Source organism: Gracilinanus agilis, chromosome 1 (genome assembly GCF_016433145.1).
Source record: "Gracilinanus agilis isolate LMUSP501 chromosome 1, AgileGrace, whole genome shotgun sequence".
Classification (NCBI taxonomy): domain Eukaryota; kingdom Metazoa; phylum Chordata; class Mammalia; order Didelphimorphia; family Didelphidae; genus Gracilinanus; species Gracilinanus agilis.
In genome coordinates this window covers 544,070,468-544,088,203 of record NC_058130.1, presented here as the reverse complement: position 1 = coordinate 544,088,203, position 17,736 = coordinate 544,070,468, and the positions used below count along the sequence as shown (strand labels likewise).

Genomic DNA, 17,736 nt, shown 5'->3' with positions numbered 1-17,736 from the left:
GTTTGTTCATATATTTCCTTTCTCTCTTTCACTGATGTCTTAGAGGTTCCTTGGGGAACCTTTTCTGAGTTCCGGTGCCCAGAGGGTAAATTCAATGAGCCCCCTGATTACTGGAGAGTTGAGGGAGAAAGTGCTTGCTTTGGGCAGCTGGGTGGAGGGGTGGGACATGCAAGCAATGTCCTCTGGTGCTGGGAAGAGGAGGAAGGGAGCAACTCCCTGAGTGCTGGCTCTGAACATATACCTCACCTCATCTTCGACAATGCTGTCTTAAGAGTATAGACCTAGTAGTGGTATCACTAGGTCAAAGCATTTGAACAGGTTAATAGCTTTTAGGGTTTAGTTCCAAACTGCTTTTTGGAATGGCTGGTCTGTACACAGTTCCACCAATAGTTGATTAATGTACCTATTTTCTCTCCTATTCGTTCATTCATTCATTCATTCATTCTTTTTTTTATCTTTACTTTCTTTCTTAGAATCAATACTGTGTATTGGTTCCAAGGCAGAAGAGTGCTTGGAAGGGCTAAGCAATGGGAGTTAAATGACTTGCACAGGGTCACACAGCTAGAGGTATCTGAGAACAGATCTGAACCCAGACTGTCTCTGGGCCTGGCTCTCAATCCACTGAGCCACGTAGCTGCCTCTCCTCCTATTTATTCTTTAAAGTGAAACTTAAAGACCATATCTTCACAAAAGTCTTTCAGCTAGAAAATAAAGGACAAAAATAACAGAAACCCAGGATAAATAAGGAAGGAGTGTGACAACCTCTAGCTGAACTTGATAAGTTCAAGTGACCTTTACATATGAACTATATCTTAGGGTACTTAAGGAACTAATGAATATGATTATAAAAAGCCATTGCCAGTGGTCTCTGAATAAATGTAGACATGAATTTGTTCAAAAAATTCTAAGATCATGGAAACTGGGAAAATTATGGAGCTAGAGTAGACCAAAGATTATTTCAATTTTCAAAAAAGGAAAGAAACTAACTAGAGCCTGGGGGGCTTGATTTTGATTAAAAGTTTCTAGAATGTCTCATTAAAAGACTGTCACTTCCTAGATAAAGAAGCAATGATCACAAAGAGCTAATCTGACTTCACCTGTTCTGATCAGGTCAAACTAATTTAATTTTCTTTTTGGCCACAGTTACCAGATTAGAATTCTATGAGAATGTTATAGATATCATTTATCTAGACATCAGCAAACCATCTCATAATATCTCATTCACATATTTTTATGTTAAAGTTGAAAATACTGGGCGTAGAGAAGAAAGTACTATTAGGTGGATTTGGAATTGGCTGAATGTCTGAATCCAGAGAGTAATTATTAATAATTTAATGCCAAATTGAAAAGAAGTCTCTCCAACGACCATGACTGGGCCTTGTACTATTTAACTAACATTTTTATCAATGACTGATATAGGCACAAAAAATATGATTATCATGTTAATGGATAATATAAACTAGGAGGCAAAGCTGGATGGCAGATTTAAGATTAAAAACAAAGCAAAAAAACAACAAAAAAACAACAACCAAAAGAAAAACAAAACCTCAAGGAGCCAGAACAACAGACTAAACCTAATATGCTAAAAATTAATAATGAGAAATGTAAAACCTTATACTTCTGTTGCAAAAAAATGAACTTAAAATAAAGTACAAGTTGTGGGAGGCATTTCCAGATAGCAGCTTGTCTGAAAGAGAACTGAGGGACTTGGCAACCAAGAAAACAAAGTCTTACACTGAATTAACAAAGGCATAGGAGTTCAGATCTAAGAGATGATAGTCTTATTATACTCTGCCCTGGTCAGACCATAATCTAGGGTACTATTTTCAGTTATGGATACCACATTTCACGAATGACACTGTTAAGTTCAAGGGTACCCAGAAGAGGGTAACCAATAAGGCAATGGGATTATGCCATGTGAAGATCAGAAATGACTTGGGAATGGTTAGTCAGAAAAAGAGAAAAATCAATTATATGCTGTGCTGCTATATGGAATACCTCATTTAAAAAGGATGTGATAGCAGGGGCTCTTGAAGGTTAATACCAATAGTACATACATCTTGGCAAATTCTACTATGCTAGAAAGGTTTTTCAGATATGGCCCTGGTAAATGCCTATGTTCAAAAATATAAAATTATGTTTTAATGCTAATAAACAACTGACATTACATTAAGTTCAATTTATTATAAAGATGAACTTAAGAAGTTTATACACCTCTAGGATGAATTAAATTATACACCTCTAGGATGAATTAAACTTCCACTCCACTCAGCCCTACTACTCATTAGTCTTTATAATCTTTATAATCCCTAGTCTTAGCATAGGAACAAAATAATTTTAAAGAGCTGTTTTTCTTGAAAGCAGTTACAATTCTCTTTAAGCACACTGGGATACAGAACTGGTTTTGAATTTCTTCATAGGATTAGGATTGTTCAGAACTGCTCTAAATCTCTTTAGTAAATGAGTCAAAGAGTAATAGGGTCTCCCTGGGTCTATTTTTAGGAGTGTAACACATTATTTATTCCATGTATATTTAAGTCAATCTAAAAATAACATTAACCATGAAACTATCAAGAGGTTTTTGCCAATGAAAATGAATGTGTCCTTTGATACCATAGACAAAACAGCATCAAAAAAATATATGAATTGAGAGGAAAAACACTAATTTCCACAGTCAAAACCAGGTAAAAAGGTAAATAAAATAGAACCTCCTTACCTGGAAGGTTTCCATCAGTTTCATCAGCACTAGGAAAACTAGTAACACTGGTAGAATCTGAAAGGTCCAAAAGTTTTGCACGCAGCTGCTCTATGTCACTCTCTTTGCTAGCCAGCTGCATCTGAAGTTCATTCCTGTGTGTGCATTCTTCAACCAATTGCTGTGTTCATTAAAAAAGAAAAAAAAAAAAAAACAAAATAAACTACCAAATAATAAGAATCAATTATGCTGAGCCATAAACTCCAAGGGATTGAAAGTAATTAAGAATTAAGATTACTGATAAAAACTATAAACATGTACTATTATATGCAAGAAATCATGTGACCTTGATATGGTCAGAACTTCTTAGAAACTCAATTTCCTTATCTGAAAAACAAGGATAAAAATAACCAAGCTCATAATAGTTTGTTGTAAGTATCAAATAAGATAATGGATGGTAAAGTATTTTATATAAACTATAGAGCACTAGAAAGACAATGATAAGAATATTTTTAGAGTAGTAGGGGTCTTGTGTTCTTGGAGATCTAGTCTTAAAAGTCTGATTTTATTATTCTTCTGTTAAGGAGGAAGACTCCCCTAGTGACATTTTTTCAAATAATAATAATTACTTATTATTTCTTTTAGTTTTTAAAACAATCTTTAGAAAAAAGTACACAACATGGAAAATGTTCAAAGCTAAAGAAAGCACTATTTTTTTTACCCCAAACAAAATGCTTAAGATTGAACAAAAAGCCTTCAAGGGAAATAGAAAATTTAATACTAGCAACTGTACACTATAATAAATTGTTATCATAAAAATTGAGATTATCCTTTTACTTTTAGAAACTGATTATCTACTTAGGATATTTCTTTTTTTTTTTTTTTTAACCCTTGTACTTCGGTGTATTGTCTCATAGGTGGAAGATTGGTAAGGGTGGGCAATGGGAGTCAAGTGACTTGCCCAGGGTCACACAGCTGGGAAGTGGCTGAGGCCGGGTTTGAACCTAGGACCTCCTGTCTCTAGGCCTGACTCTCACTCCACTGAGCTACCCAGCTGCCCTGATTATCTACTTAGGATAAGTAAACTCATATTATACCCTATCTAACTGATCTTTCAAAACCCAACACAAAACTCAATCTCCAACAGAGGTAAAGCTCTATTTCAGATATTCTAGCAACTTTGTCCTACTCAGTTTCTGCCAGTCAAGCTACACTTGTTGGAACCTTCTGCTGCTCAAAGCAACAGTTAAAAGGCAAGAAATGTTCCAGTTCCTGGTATCAACAGTATGTAAGTCAACCTTTGAGATAAATATAAATGTGTAGGCAGAAAAATTCAGGACAATCTATATACTGGATTGATTATATAAATAGTAAAACATGGTAAGTAATCAGATAGCCATAGTAATGTCAAGTTTTAGAAATTAAAAAAATAACATAAACACAACTTTACCGCTTGCATTTCATTGAGTTCCTTCTGATGTTTCACTACCATCTGATTGAATTTCTCTCTTTCTTGGTTGAGTTCCAGTTGTAGCTTTCTGTTTTCCTTTTCCTTCTTTCTTAAATCTTGAGTGTTAGCCTTCTTTCGATCAATTTTAAAATCTTTGCGATTCATTATTTCTGCCAACTTGTTAACAGCCTATTAAACATGGATGAAAAGGGATATAATGTTTCACATAAGCAATTTGAACATTTTCTAAGGAAACCATTCAATATCATAAAGTGAAAGAGACTAATGTAGCTAGGTGTATCAATCAAATGGGAAGAATTTATCAAGTGTCTACTATGTGTTAGGTGATGTTAACAAAAAGGCAAAAATGAAACAGATCAAGGAATTTATCATCTATCAAAAAATGAAGGCATGACAGGGTAATGTGTTGCTTCACTGCATTCTTATAATCTGCATGATAGGCTTACAAAAAACCTGTTTGGCAGGAAATTAAAGTTGTCTTCTAAGTTTCAATTTTAAAAAAAAATCAGGACAAATACTAGAAAATTATTTATATAGAAAATACCCATATAAAACATTATGGACACATTATAATTTAAGTCAAACAGTGTACAATGCAGTCTTCTAACTAGAATAAGGAAATTCAGATGACTCAACTTCTAGGCCTTCTAGTCCCTCTCACTTTCACTCTTGTGCCCATAATTCACTTCACTGGCTTTAGGCAAGGTGATTCTCCTTTCCATCCACACCCTAACATCCCTTCTTTCCCACTTCATGCCTGAAGTTTTCTAGATAAAATAGAGTTCTGTTTCATAGATGTGAAGCTATTTTTCCTTTTTTCAGTTGATCACCATGTGCTCAATCATTCCATGGGGAAAAAAATAATTAAACATTGTTATATGTAAAGTCCTTAAAGGCAGGGTATGATTTATTCTATATAGTGTTAAACAAGCTAGCAATATTTAAAAATGTAAATTGATTATTATAAAATAAAAATTTTAAATAGTGAAAGGATATACCTGGGTTTTTAGGGTTCTTTCAGTACTAATATTCTTTTCAAAAGAAGCTTTTAGATTATTGATCTCTTCTTCTTTCTTCAATTTATAATCTGTTCAATGAATTACAAGAGATTTTGTGACAAAAATAATCATTTTTAATAATACAAATAATTATATACTTAGTCAAATTAATTTATTATTAAATCCATGTACCTTCTTGTTCCTTCCTCATTTTTTCAGCCAACTCTTCATTTTCTTTTCTTAGTAACTCAATATCTTTGGTTAATGTGGTTTTAATTTCTTCCAGCTAAATGACATAAAAAAAGCATAATGTACATCTGACTTTCAGTCAAAACAATGATCCCAAAATGAAATGTTCAATTCCTATGGGCAGTTAACATGGTCTAATTATAGGGAAGAATTGTTTTTCATCTTTAAAATGTTACCTTATTATTTTCATCAATTTAGGTTCTGTTTTTTTTTTAATTGAAAAATTTTATTTAATTAATTTAGAGTATTTTCCCATGGTTACATGACTAATATTTTGGCCTTCCCCCTCCCAGCCAAAGAGTAATTCCACTGGGTTTATATATGTCATTGATCAAGATTAGCATCTGTTCTTATTTTCCCAGATTAATACAAATATGTTTATGGATATATTCCCATATGAAGAGTTATATTTGGAGTTTTATTCTTACATCTATGTTACTTTGGGAAGTAAAAAGTCCAAATCCCTTAATTTGTATAATAGGATTGGACTAGATAATCTCTAATTCATAGTGCAGAAGTATCAAAGTTGGGAAGGACCTCAGAGTTTATCCAGTCTAACTCCATTATTACAAAGTTGAGAAAACTGAGGCCCCTCTAGAGGCATGAAATAACTTTCCTCATGTCATATAACTAATAAAGAAGCAGAACATAATCTTAACTACAAATTCAGTGCTCTTTCTACTATATTACTGTTTCTATGCTTCTTCAGATTTAAAGTTTTATGATTCTAATAAGACCATATCACATATGATTATAATATAAACTTTAGACGAAAGGAAAAGCATATGTAGTTACACACACACACACACACACACACACACACACACACACACACACACACACACACACAAAATTCATCTCTTTGTGGTACTTTGGATTCTTTGGGAAAACCAGTCAATCTCAAACAATCTCAACCTTTCTACCTTGCAGGTAAATCAGCACCACATTTTATATTAAAAAATGCATGCATGGAAAACGAAAGTAAATTTTAATATCTGCCTAAATAAAACTCGGAAAACAAGATGCCCAAAAGAGAACAACAATATAGTATAATTCAAAGCAAAATAAGTTTTAAAGTATCAACTATTTTGAACTTTCTTAGCTATTGTTCCTTGATATATATGCCAATACGTCAAGATAAAACATTTAGTAATTTAAATTCAAGTAATGTCCACTTACCCGACCAACGGTATGATCTTTATCTGTAATTTCTTGTTTATTTCGTGAAGCTGCTTTCTTACACTCTTGTGTCAATTCAAAATATTGTTCTTCCAGAAGGCGTCGAGCCAACTGCTCTGATTCAGCTTTTGTTTCTACAAGGTCTAACTGTGCAGCAAGTGTTTCTCTACAACATGGTATTAAAAGATTTCTTTAAAAATTGATATTTTCAGAGAAAATAGAGGTTATTCTTTCAATTGGATTATTTGTGTATCTGTAAACCATCATTAACGGATCATAGGAACTGCAATGACTTAATCATGTAAGGCACAACACTAAATTTGTCATAAAATCACAAGAGAATGGAATTAGCTTCCATGTATCGTTTTAGCTCTTTGAAAAAGTAGAAAATAAAGTGAAATGTATCTACTATTCTTTAAACTAAGTGGAAGCAGTAAAGTATTTTATAATGGAAAAAACTGAACTTTTGTTTTATAATAAAGCTCTGTGCCAAGTTAGATTTCATTTACCTGTAAATAAAATGAATTAAGAAAATAAATTTTTGAGTTGGGAGTGAAATTCTAACGTAAATTTTCCTGAGTCACAATTTAGGTTCCAGACAATATGAATTTTTGCCTGAGATGCAGAATCTAAACTATGAAGAATCCTCTCATAAAAATTTTGGCAATAATTCTAACTCTGTTGAATAGGACTGCTAAGCTAAAAATGATGGTAGCCAATAGTGAACTCGCAGCAAAAATGCAGAAGGAACATTTCTAAGTCCATAAACTGTGACTTCATTGGTGAGGAAACTCCCTTTACCAGCACAGTAATACTCTGTAACCACCTGGAGCAATGAGAGATTAAGTGATTTGGTTTGTTACTTTGTCTGAGGTGTGATATGAATCATATCTTTTCGACCTTAAGGCCAGCTCTCTATCCACTACGCAACACTGACCCTTGTGACAATCAAGTATTTAATAAGCTTGTCATGGAGGCACGTATAGTACAGTAGAAAAAACTATACTTAGGACACTTGAGAACTTGATTGGTTTTAATCCCACCTATGATCTTGCCCACTTACAAGGCCTTAGGAAAGTCACTGTTCGCCTCTGGAGCTCAAGATTACTCATTTCAAAAATTAAGTGACTGGACTGAATGGCCTTGTTCTATCTCGATTTGCTACAACTAAGACATTCTAAAAAAATGAATGAGTCACAGAATCCTAGAAATGGGAAGGTTCTCAGAAGTCAGACAGTTCAATTTCTTTCTCAATGAAATAATTCCCTTCTCAATATTCTGGACAGCTTTTATTTGAACAAATCCAAGTGATAGAAATTTCATTACTTCACAAACTAACTCATTTGGGGTCTTAAGAGACAATTTTAGTTATTTTTAAAGTTCTTCATTGTTATCTTCATAATTATCTTCACTATGTTCATAATTCTGCTTCCTAAGAGTTTTCATAATTTGGTCCTAGTTCTGCCCTTTGGAGAAGTACCGAATAAATCTCTTCAATGTGCCACCTATTTGATATCTGAAGACTGGTATACATCTCCTCCCCTATGTCCATTATTTGTGAGCTTATATTTTAAAATACATGGTTTCCAGAATCTACCATGACCTAAATGTATCCATCTTATAAGACAATCACCTCCTTCAATTTCTCCTATTAACAACCTAAAATTGTGTCCAGTCTACCTACTATTCCAGTGTTTTCTATGACATTATCCTACCTCTTAAAATAATTAGCTGAAAAACTTTAAACAAATAATTTTATCTCCTTTAGGCTTAAGTTTCTTCCTCTGTAAAATGTGTGTGTGTGTGTGTGTGTGTGTGTGTGTGTGTGTGTGTGTGTGTGTGTGTGTATCCCCTAAGGTCATTAAGTGCTAAAATTCTCAAGTAATACACATACATTTAATATTTCCCTAATGCTTCAAGGATAAATAAAATAAACTCTCCTGGAATTTAAGGCCCTTAACAATGTGTAGTTGGAATTTTACAACATTCTACCTCTGACCTACTATCCTAGCCTTAAATCACAATATTCTTCTTCATACCTGCTACAATCAAGTCAAATTTGACCCACAGTCCTACAATGAAATCAAGTGTCATATCTTGCTTCAAGGTTCAGATTAAGAACCATCTTCTTTTGAAGCCTCTACTAGTTTTCTGTCCCTACCCACTTTTCCCTGGAAACTCCAGGTATTAGTACTGCCCTCCTTAAACAACCTTGATTACATACATCTGTATTTACGCTGAAGCTAGGGACAGTTTAATTTGTGTCTTTATGTCTCTTGGACCCAGTACAGGACCTTTTAAATTGAGTACTTAATAAATGTTTGTTGAATTATAAACATTAAAGTAAAATGTAGTCTTAGCAAAAGTCCTAGGAGACTCATTTTAATGACTAAGGATAAACTTTAGTACTTCAGTTTTCTATATAACAAAGCTATGTTAAGAGTACTCAAAGTATGCTTTCGAAGTTTATTTTCCTAAAACATTTAATATTTCTCTTTGTAACCTTCTCATATTATTAATTTGCTTGTCAAACACTTTCCTCATAGAAGATTAAAAAGGTAATCTTCAGCTCAAGTCTATGTTAATTATTCCCAACTAGGGCAGAAATTAAAAATATTGCATAGGACATGACATTAAGAATTTAGTTTTAGTAACAATTTCGAACTAGAATTTCAGATCACTTCACCATGATTTCTGAGTCAAAGTAAAATGGACATACTTTTCATTTTGCAGTTCCTGTATTTTCTTTAGATTTTCTCGATTTTTTTCTTCAATGTCTTCTTTAAGTTCCTTTACCTGAGTTTTATAAAGTGTCTGCAATACAATTACCAAAGAGAATTAAAGAGTTTTATATAGCTAGTTAGAAGTTAAGAAGAATTCAATTAAACTGTATAATATAATCTGGCAAGCTAATCATTTGAACTTGGTAAACAAAGCTTTTAAACTAAAACCAATAGTTTACAAAATCTTTTCTATTTTCTTATTCAAATTTATTTGATTATATGCTTAATTTCTCAGTAGCATATACATACTAAAAAAATTAATTTCAAGAGAATTTCTTTACCGAAGGTTCCAACACTTCTCAACTTACATATATAATCCTTTAATTTTTATAATTACACTTCTTTACTGAAATATAAAGTAAGGAAGGTAAAAATTAACATATCTTTTAGTGCAGTGATACTTTCTGAGAGATACTAATATTGTCAAGGTAACCTTCCCTCTAAGAAAGATTCACTTCTTATGAAAAATCAGGAAAACAGTTTACATAATTATCACAATAATATAAATAACTTCAGGAGACTGAAATGAAAGCACATTGCCTATTTCTTGTCAGAGATGATGTGACATAAGGATGTGTAATGGAACATACTATTTTAGACATGGCCAATATGATTTTTCACCACCAGTGACATTTCTAATGGAGAGCAGGAAAGAAATATGAGTAGTGTGGCAATGGGAAGTGACAGTGACTTATGCAAAAAGAGTATTAATAAACATTTTTTCAAAGATAAAGAAGAGAAAATTAAAATCCCAAAGAGACAATACATAGATGCCTTTGGCAATGCAACTAAGAATGATGATAGCTTGCTCTAGTTTAAATGTTTATATGTCTTAACATGGTCCATCCTACCATTAAAAGTAACATTATCTAATTCTTTATCTTTTTTAAATCTTGAAATATTGAGTTTCATAAAAGAAACCTACCTGGAATGAAAAATAACAGTATGGTTCTGAGCATGTAAGAAAGAATTTATAGAGGTTCCTTACCATAAGGCTGATTACTTAATATCTCCTCTCTCTGTCTCTGTCTCTGGTCCCACAGAAGCACGGAACTCTCACCTACTCAATTTTTTTTTTTTAACCTCACCTGGTTCTCTCTCCTCAATCCCTTCTTTAGGTAACTTGGTGACTTCTGCTTCCAAAGACTCACCATAATTTATTCTTTATTTTAAAGACTTAAAAACACAGTATTTTAAGGGTTTTTTAATACTCCCTCCATAACTACTGTTTTGAGGAAGATTAATTATTATTTAGGAGACCTAGCAGGCAGGGCTGGAGAATTCTAAATGGAATGGAGAAGCAGGAAGTCTCTCTGAGACGGACTCCATGGTGGTTGGGACACGTTGTAACTGATCCTGGGAGACTTCAGAGGAAGTGGAGTTTGCACCCAGATTTCCTGATATCCAAAAGGAAGTCTGTCATCTACTTGTTGGAGATTTTTGGTAGCGACTATTAATCCCAACCTGAGTTGCAGAATAACTTAGGCTGGGTTAGCTCTCAGAGATCTACCCACCTGAAGGGTACAGATAGTGGTCTTGGAAGAGCTGCAACATCGCTGGAGTGGGTCAGGACTCTGCTGTGAGGATACCCACTTCAGTCCTGCTATTCTTTGGGCCCTGTCTTGCTTTAGTTTTCAGTTCAGTGTAGATATAAGTCCCTCCCCTGACCCTGTGGTTTGCCCATAGTCCGGAAGTATATCCTTATTCCCATCCTTTAGACCAGTGATTCCCAAAGTGGGCGCCACCGCCCCCTGGTGGGTGCTGCAGGTGCATTTATCTTTCCTATTAATTGCTATTAAATTTAAAAAAAAAATTAATTTCCAGGGGGCTAAGTAATATTTTTTTTCTGGAAAGGGGTCGGTAGGCCAAAAAAGTTTGGGAACCATTGCTTTAGACCATAGTTCCCTTAATTAAATTTGTTACAAACCCTCTTGTCATTTGCTTGCTGGTTTTCACAGACCCCTTGTCTAGGTGGGGCAAGGTGACAGTTAACAGCCTGTCACTTCTGTTATCAGTCATTTCCTTTAACAGCTAAACCCAGTTTCCCTAACTTGTTTGGTCCCAACTATTGTCCACTCCTGTCTCCTACTCACCCTTCCGAACCCACATATAATATTTAAATTAACTCCCCTGGTTTTCCCCATAAGAGTTTGGCACATCCAGATGGTGGGTTAACAGGGGGACAGGAAGTTCTCTCTTGGACACACAGAGCCAGACTGGAAGTCGGAGGATTCTGAACATTCCGTTGGGGATGTACAGCCATTGGCTGTGGGCTGAAAGTTCAAAGCCAGTGGTGTACCACTGAGAGTTGCTTACCCTTCCCCCTGGTTCATTCATAAATTCCCTGAGTGAATCAGCTTTACAACTAAGCTTCAGGGAAGGGGTTTTTCAGCCATTTTTTTTTTTTTGCCCCTGACTGTTTTTTTTCCTCCTGATTTTTTCTTTTACTGTTTTTTTAAGTGTTCTTACTGTACTATATTGTTACTATTGGTATATAATTTTGGTCTTGTTTGGTAAATACTCATAATATAATACTACTAACACATTGTCAACAAGTGTATTAAAGCTAAAATGGAATAGATAGTATGTAAGAATTATAATGTTGGCATGGAATTTGTTATGGGCTACATTTTAATTTTTTTTTGTTAATGGTATACCAAAGTACATCAGGTTAGGCCTAAATTTTGAAAAATTAAAGCCAATATGGGACATTACATTGTTAGATATGGTAGCACACATACCATCAATTTTATTTTGTGGATACATTGTATATAGGATGCGCTGGTTGCTCAAATGCATAAAGTATGCACTTAAAGTATTGGTAACTTGGTGGTACAAGGAATCTGATTTAAAGTTGATGTTATGTTTGATGCAAATTAAGATCAATAATATGGAATACATAAAGCAAGAAAGGTTTAAGGACACTGGCTATGGTCTGGCTCAGCACGCTAATAATGAAATAGATAATGTAGACATATCCAAGGCTGATTTGGAACAAAAGGCATTAAATAAGGGAGACAAACCGGTTAACCTTTTTCCCCTACTCGACCTTCCGGGAGTGAGAGATGATGGGGTTTTTCACGTGTGACAGCACACTAGATTTAGAACAGAGGATGTGGAGAATTTGAAAAGGAAAATCCCTAACTTCCATAAGACTACCAAATAAAGCAAACTGTAGCCCTATTGACACATTCATAACTCACACTTGAAAAAATGTCTCTTAAAACAACTAAGAAGTTCAAATAGATAAAAATATGAAAGAACTTTGTAGTGCTACCACATTATATAGAGAATAACTTCAAGAAATTATTTTCTTTCATAGTAAATATAAAATACATAAAAATATTTCCTTTACCTAGATCCAAGATTTTAAAATACCAGATTATTTATATTAATTGGACTTTCTAATTTGTTATGAGGATAAACTTTTGTTTTTGCAATATACAATGTGGGAGAGAAGCAGGGAAATAAAAAAATCTGTGCTGGATAAAACATGTGCAAAGAATGGAGGGCAGAAAGATATCTACACAATTACTAGATAAAATAAAACAAGAAAAATCATAGCAATCATAGCAACAATTGAAAACCACTTCTAAAAATATATAACACATAGCTGCTACATGTCACTAGCCCTAGTCACAAGCCAGGATAGTCCATACAAAGATAGAATAGAATTTTGGGAGAGGTAAAAGTAAAATAACAAAAAGCAACAAAAAGATTACTTATTCTGACAAGCCAAAGAACATTTTAACCATGTAGAATACATGGAAAAGACTGCTAGTAAGAAATCAGATCTTTCAAACACCTATACGTTGATAATCGATAAAAACAGTAACGTCATCTTGATATACAAATCTCTCAAGATTACTCTCTAAAAAAACAAATTTCTTTGTTCCGTCATTTAAAATTTTTTTTTTGGGTGGGGGGAGGGTTGGTAGTAGAAAATCCTATCTGAAGAATAAATTATAAAAGAGTAGTTTTTCTTTTAATTCTGAATCAGATGATCACCTGTGGCATCCATTAAAATAACTTTATTGGAAATTGAAGGAGAAGCACTCTGACAATATTCAGAGTCTTTTACTGTTAGAAGTATCTAACCAGGGGGCAGCTGGGTAGCTCAGTGGAGTGAGAGTCAGGCCTAGAGACAGAAGGTCCTAGGTTCAAACCCGGCCTCAGCCACTTCCCAGCTGTGTGACCTTGGGCAAGTCACTTGACCCCCATTGCCCACCCTTACCAATCTTCCACCTATGAGACAATACACCGAAGTACAAGGGTTTAAAAAAAAAAAAGAAGAAAAAAGAAAAAGACGTATCTAACCATGAGATTTTAAGGTTTTTTTTTTTAAAATAATTTTTATATAAAAATCAACAAATGCTTCTATAAAACTTACTGAAAAGTATTGTTCAGCTTCAAGTTGATCCTGTAGTTCTCGCATCTGTCCTTCGTTTCCACGATATTGTCTTTAGAAGAAAAAGAGTTAGTATGTATCTGCTTATAATAGAGTAAGGAAAAGAGCTTAAGAACCTATTTTAACCTATTTAAAATAAAAACTGTGTTGCTGAAATATTTCTATTTTAAATATACTTCTCACTATAATATATAACTCAGTAATTCAAATAATTATACCATCTGGTTCCATTTTACTGTTGAAAAAAAATGCTGCATAATGCTGAGGAAAGAAATTTTCTTTTTATTGAGGACCAAAACTATCTACAAAGCTAAAACATCAATTAAGGATTGATCTTAATAGTAAAAAGCAATTTAATTTAGCAGTTCTGAGATGAAAACAAGAGATTACCAATTCCTAAGCTAATTTTTAAAAAGTGAGGTTCTATTATATTGTAATTAGTTAAGGAAAAGACAAAGAACAGTTGAAAAAGAGTGAGAAACAAACAGGAAAGTGACAGAGAAAATAATAGATAGCTTGATAAAGAGAAATTGAAGAGGCAGCAGCTAGGTAGCTCCGTGGATTTAGAGCCAGGTCTAGAGATGAAAAGTTCTGGTTTCAAAAGTCACTTCCCTGGCTAAGTAACCCTGGACAAGTCACTTAACCCCAATGCCTAGCCCTTACTACTTTTCTGCTTTGAAACCAATACACAGTATTGATTCTAAGACAGAAGATATGGGTCTTTAAAAAAGAGGGAAAAAAAAAGAAAGAAAAGGGGGAAAAGGGATTTTGATGTGTACAAAGTACACATTTCAATTATAAAACACAGAATGTAAAAAGTAAGGTCCAGAGAGGGATATGATCAATATATGATTTAGCAATTTTGAAGCTGCTTCCTTAGAAGAAAAAAAAACAAGAGCAGATACTGATAATTTAAGGTAGGACTTCTCTTTTATCTATATTCTATCAATGAGCTAGAATTAGGGAGGCTTATGAAGCCAACTGACTTCAAAAGATAAGACCGGATAGAAGGGAAATTTTGTCTAGAAAGGCATCCCCTGTACATATGAATGACCGTTGAAAACTTTGTAAACTGTATTTTTTTCTTTTGATCTATCATTGTAATTCTCTTGTTTCTCTGAACTATTTATTTATTTGCTGTTTTCAGGGAGCATAGTAAAGATCCTCCTCCTTAGAGCTAAGCTAAATGTTGAAGAGACTTGGTTTTCAGAAAGAAGGGGTGGTATCAATTGCTAGTAAGCTCAATTCTAAAGCATGTTAAAAAGAATATAGCCAAAGAGAACAACATGGAGTAAGTCAGTGATCCTATGGTGCCAACAGTCCTTTAAAATAGATTATTACTAATCCCATAAGAAGATAAGAAAATTTTCCTAACAGTAGGAAAAATGCAAAACAAGATAACTTTTAAGATACTAATTTACATTCACTAAAAAAGCAGAAAATTAAAATTAAATTCAATGCTGGTGGTACAGTAAGGAAATAGTTATGCTAATATACTTTTTAGAGATGGAGGTGGAGCTGCAGACTGGCTCAAATATTTATAACACAGAAAAGGCAATTTGTGGTTATTTTTTGGTCTTCTCAGTCTATGACCCTATTTGGGATTTTCTTGGCAAAGATCCTGGAATGGCTTGCCATTTCTTTCTCTAGCTTATTTTACAAATGAGGAAACTGAAGCAAACAGGGTTAAGTGTCACCCAGCTAATATAATAAGTGTCTGAGATCAGATATGAACTCAAGGAGATGAGTCTTCTTGATTTCAAGCTGATGCTCTATCTACCATGCCACCTAGCTGTCCAGCAAAAGCAGTTAAAAGGATCTTAAAAATAATCATACCCCTTGACCTAGCAGTCGAAATGCTAGGATTTAATTTCAAAAACATGATAAAAAGAGAAAAATAGATAACATACACAAAAAATATTCATAGTTGCTCTATTTGAATGCTTCCCCTAGATCCAAAAAGGGAAACAGTCTACAAACAATTGGAGGACAATTGAGCAAACTATGGCACAAATATATTTAATTATTATTAGCCATAAAAAAATGGAGGTATGAGAAAATATGGAAAAACCTCTAGAAAGTTATATGAATAAGTTCAAATAAAAATCAGCAGAGGTTTCCGGGTTAAGATGGCGGCAGAGTAAGAAGCAGCTCTTAACCTCTCCTGACCGAAACATACAAAACTCCTCAAGGGGACATAAAAACAAGTCCAGACGAACGGAGGAACCCCACAACAGGGCACAGCGTGGAAGGTACGTGGAATCGAGACATTTCCAAGCTAAAAAGGGCTCTCACTCACTCAATCGCGAGCTGAGCAACCGCCCCACCCCCACCCCCTCCACACTCACCTATAGCTCCGAACCCAGCTAAAAAGAAATAGAGCAAGTTTGGGGCACCCATCGAGTCATCAGCAGCTCCGGGACCTGTTCCTGAGAGCAGCAAGACTTAGGACCCCATTAAGTCAAAAAAAGCACGCGAAATCTGAGCGCGCGCGCCGGAGCAGGACGCTGGGCGCGCAGAGTGCTGGCTGAGTAGAGGCATGGGTGGAGGCAGAACTAAGCCTAAGTGGGGAACCAGTGCAGACGGGTATACGACTGTGGAAGCAGCGCCCTGAGACTTGTAAAGAAACCTCCAGCAGAGGATCAAACAAGAGGGCCCACCAGGGGGCTTGACCTTGGAAAAAACCAGAATTCAGACCTCAGGAGCCAATAGATTGGGAACAGACACTGAGCCCGAGGATAAAGCTGAGAAGCTGCTGGGCTAATGATGGCTACTCAGCATCAGCATCAGGAGGTTCAGAAGAGAAAGAATAATAACAAAAAGAAGAAGTCTTTAACACTCGACAGCTTTTACACAGAGAAAATCCAGACAACCGAGCAAACAGAGGAGGAGAACAAACAAGCATCCGGACCCTCCTCAAATAAGGAAAACTCCTCACAAGCTATGGAAGAGTTCAAAACTGAGATTTTGAGGAAAATGGAAGAGATCTGGCAAGAAAATAACAGCTTAAAAGGTAGAATCTTGCAACTGGAAAGCGAGGCTCAGAAATCAAATGAACTGATAAGCAAATTGAACACCAGAAATGACAAGATTGAAAAGGAATACCAAAAGATTATAGCCGAAAACCAAAAAATTATAGCCGATAACCAGTCCCTAAAGGCTAGAGTCGAGCAATTAGAAACCAATGATCTCTCAAGACAACAAGAACAAATAAAACAAAGTCAAAAGACTGAAAAAATAGAAGGAAATATGAAATATCTCAATGAGAGAGTGACAGACCAAGAAAACCGGTCTAGAAGAGACAATTTGAGAATAATTGGTCTTCCAGAAAACCCAGAAATTAATAGAAACCTGGACTCCGTACTAAAAGAAATTATTCAGCAAAATTGCCCTGAAGTCCTACAACAAGAGGGCAATATAGACATCGAAAGGATCCATAGAACACCCACCATATTCGACCCAGAGAAGAAATCGGTTAGAAATATTATTGCCAAATTCAAAAGCTTTCAAGCAAAAGAAAAAATCTTACAAGAAGCCAGAAAGAGACAATTCAAATATCAAGGAGCACCAATCAGGATCACACAGGATCTGGCAGCCTCCACACTAAAAGACCGTAAGGCTTGGAATACAATATTCAGAAAGGCAAGAGAGCTTGGCCTACAACCACGGATCAACTACCCATCAAAATTGACTATATATTTCCAGGGGAAAGTATGGGCATTCAACAAAATTGAAGAATTCCAGGTATTTGCACAGAAAAGACCAGGGCTGAATGGAAAGTTTGATATCGAACCACAAAAATCGAGAGAAACCTGAAAAGGTAAATAAGTTACAGAGGGAAAAGAAAGAAAACTTGTAATTTTTAAATTTGCCTTTTTAAGGGCCTCAGTGAGATCTAATTATCTGTATTCCTATGTAGAGAAATGTTATGTTTAATTCTCTGTAGTGAACTC

General features: G+C 34.8%; 1 protein-coding gene across 1 annotated transcript in view; it reads right to left on the bottom strand.

Moving 5' to 3' along the window:
* The window catches only part of ROCK1 (Rho associated coiled-coil containing protein kinase 1), a 161,810-nt gene that overhangs the window by 15,349 nt on the left and 128,725 nt on the right, over positions 1-17,736 (bottom strand). Inside the window, exons 21-27 of the mRNA XM_044666645.1 lie at positions 13,766-13,835; positions 9,312-9,406; positions 6,593-6,758; positions 5,357-5,450; positions 5,165-5,253; positions 4,146-4,334; positions 2,717-2,876 (exon numbers count right to left, since the gene is read on the bottom strand). Of these exons, the coding sequence (XP_044522580.1) occupies positions 2,717-2,876; positions 4,146-4,334; positions 5,165-5,253; positions 5,357-5,450; positions 6,593-6,758; positions 9,312-9,406; positions 13,766-13,835 (863 nt within the window). The remainder of the gene's footprint in view (positions 1-2,716; positions 2,877-4,145; positions 4,335-5,164; positions 5,254-5,356; positions 5,451-6,592; positions 6,759-9,311; positions 9,407-13,765; positions 13,836-17,736) is intronic.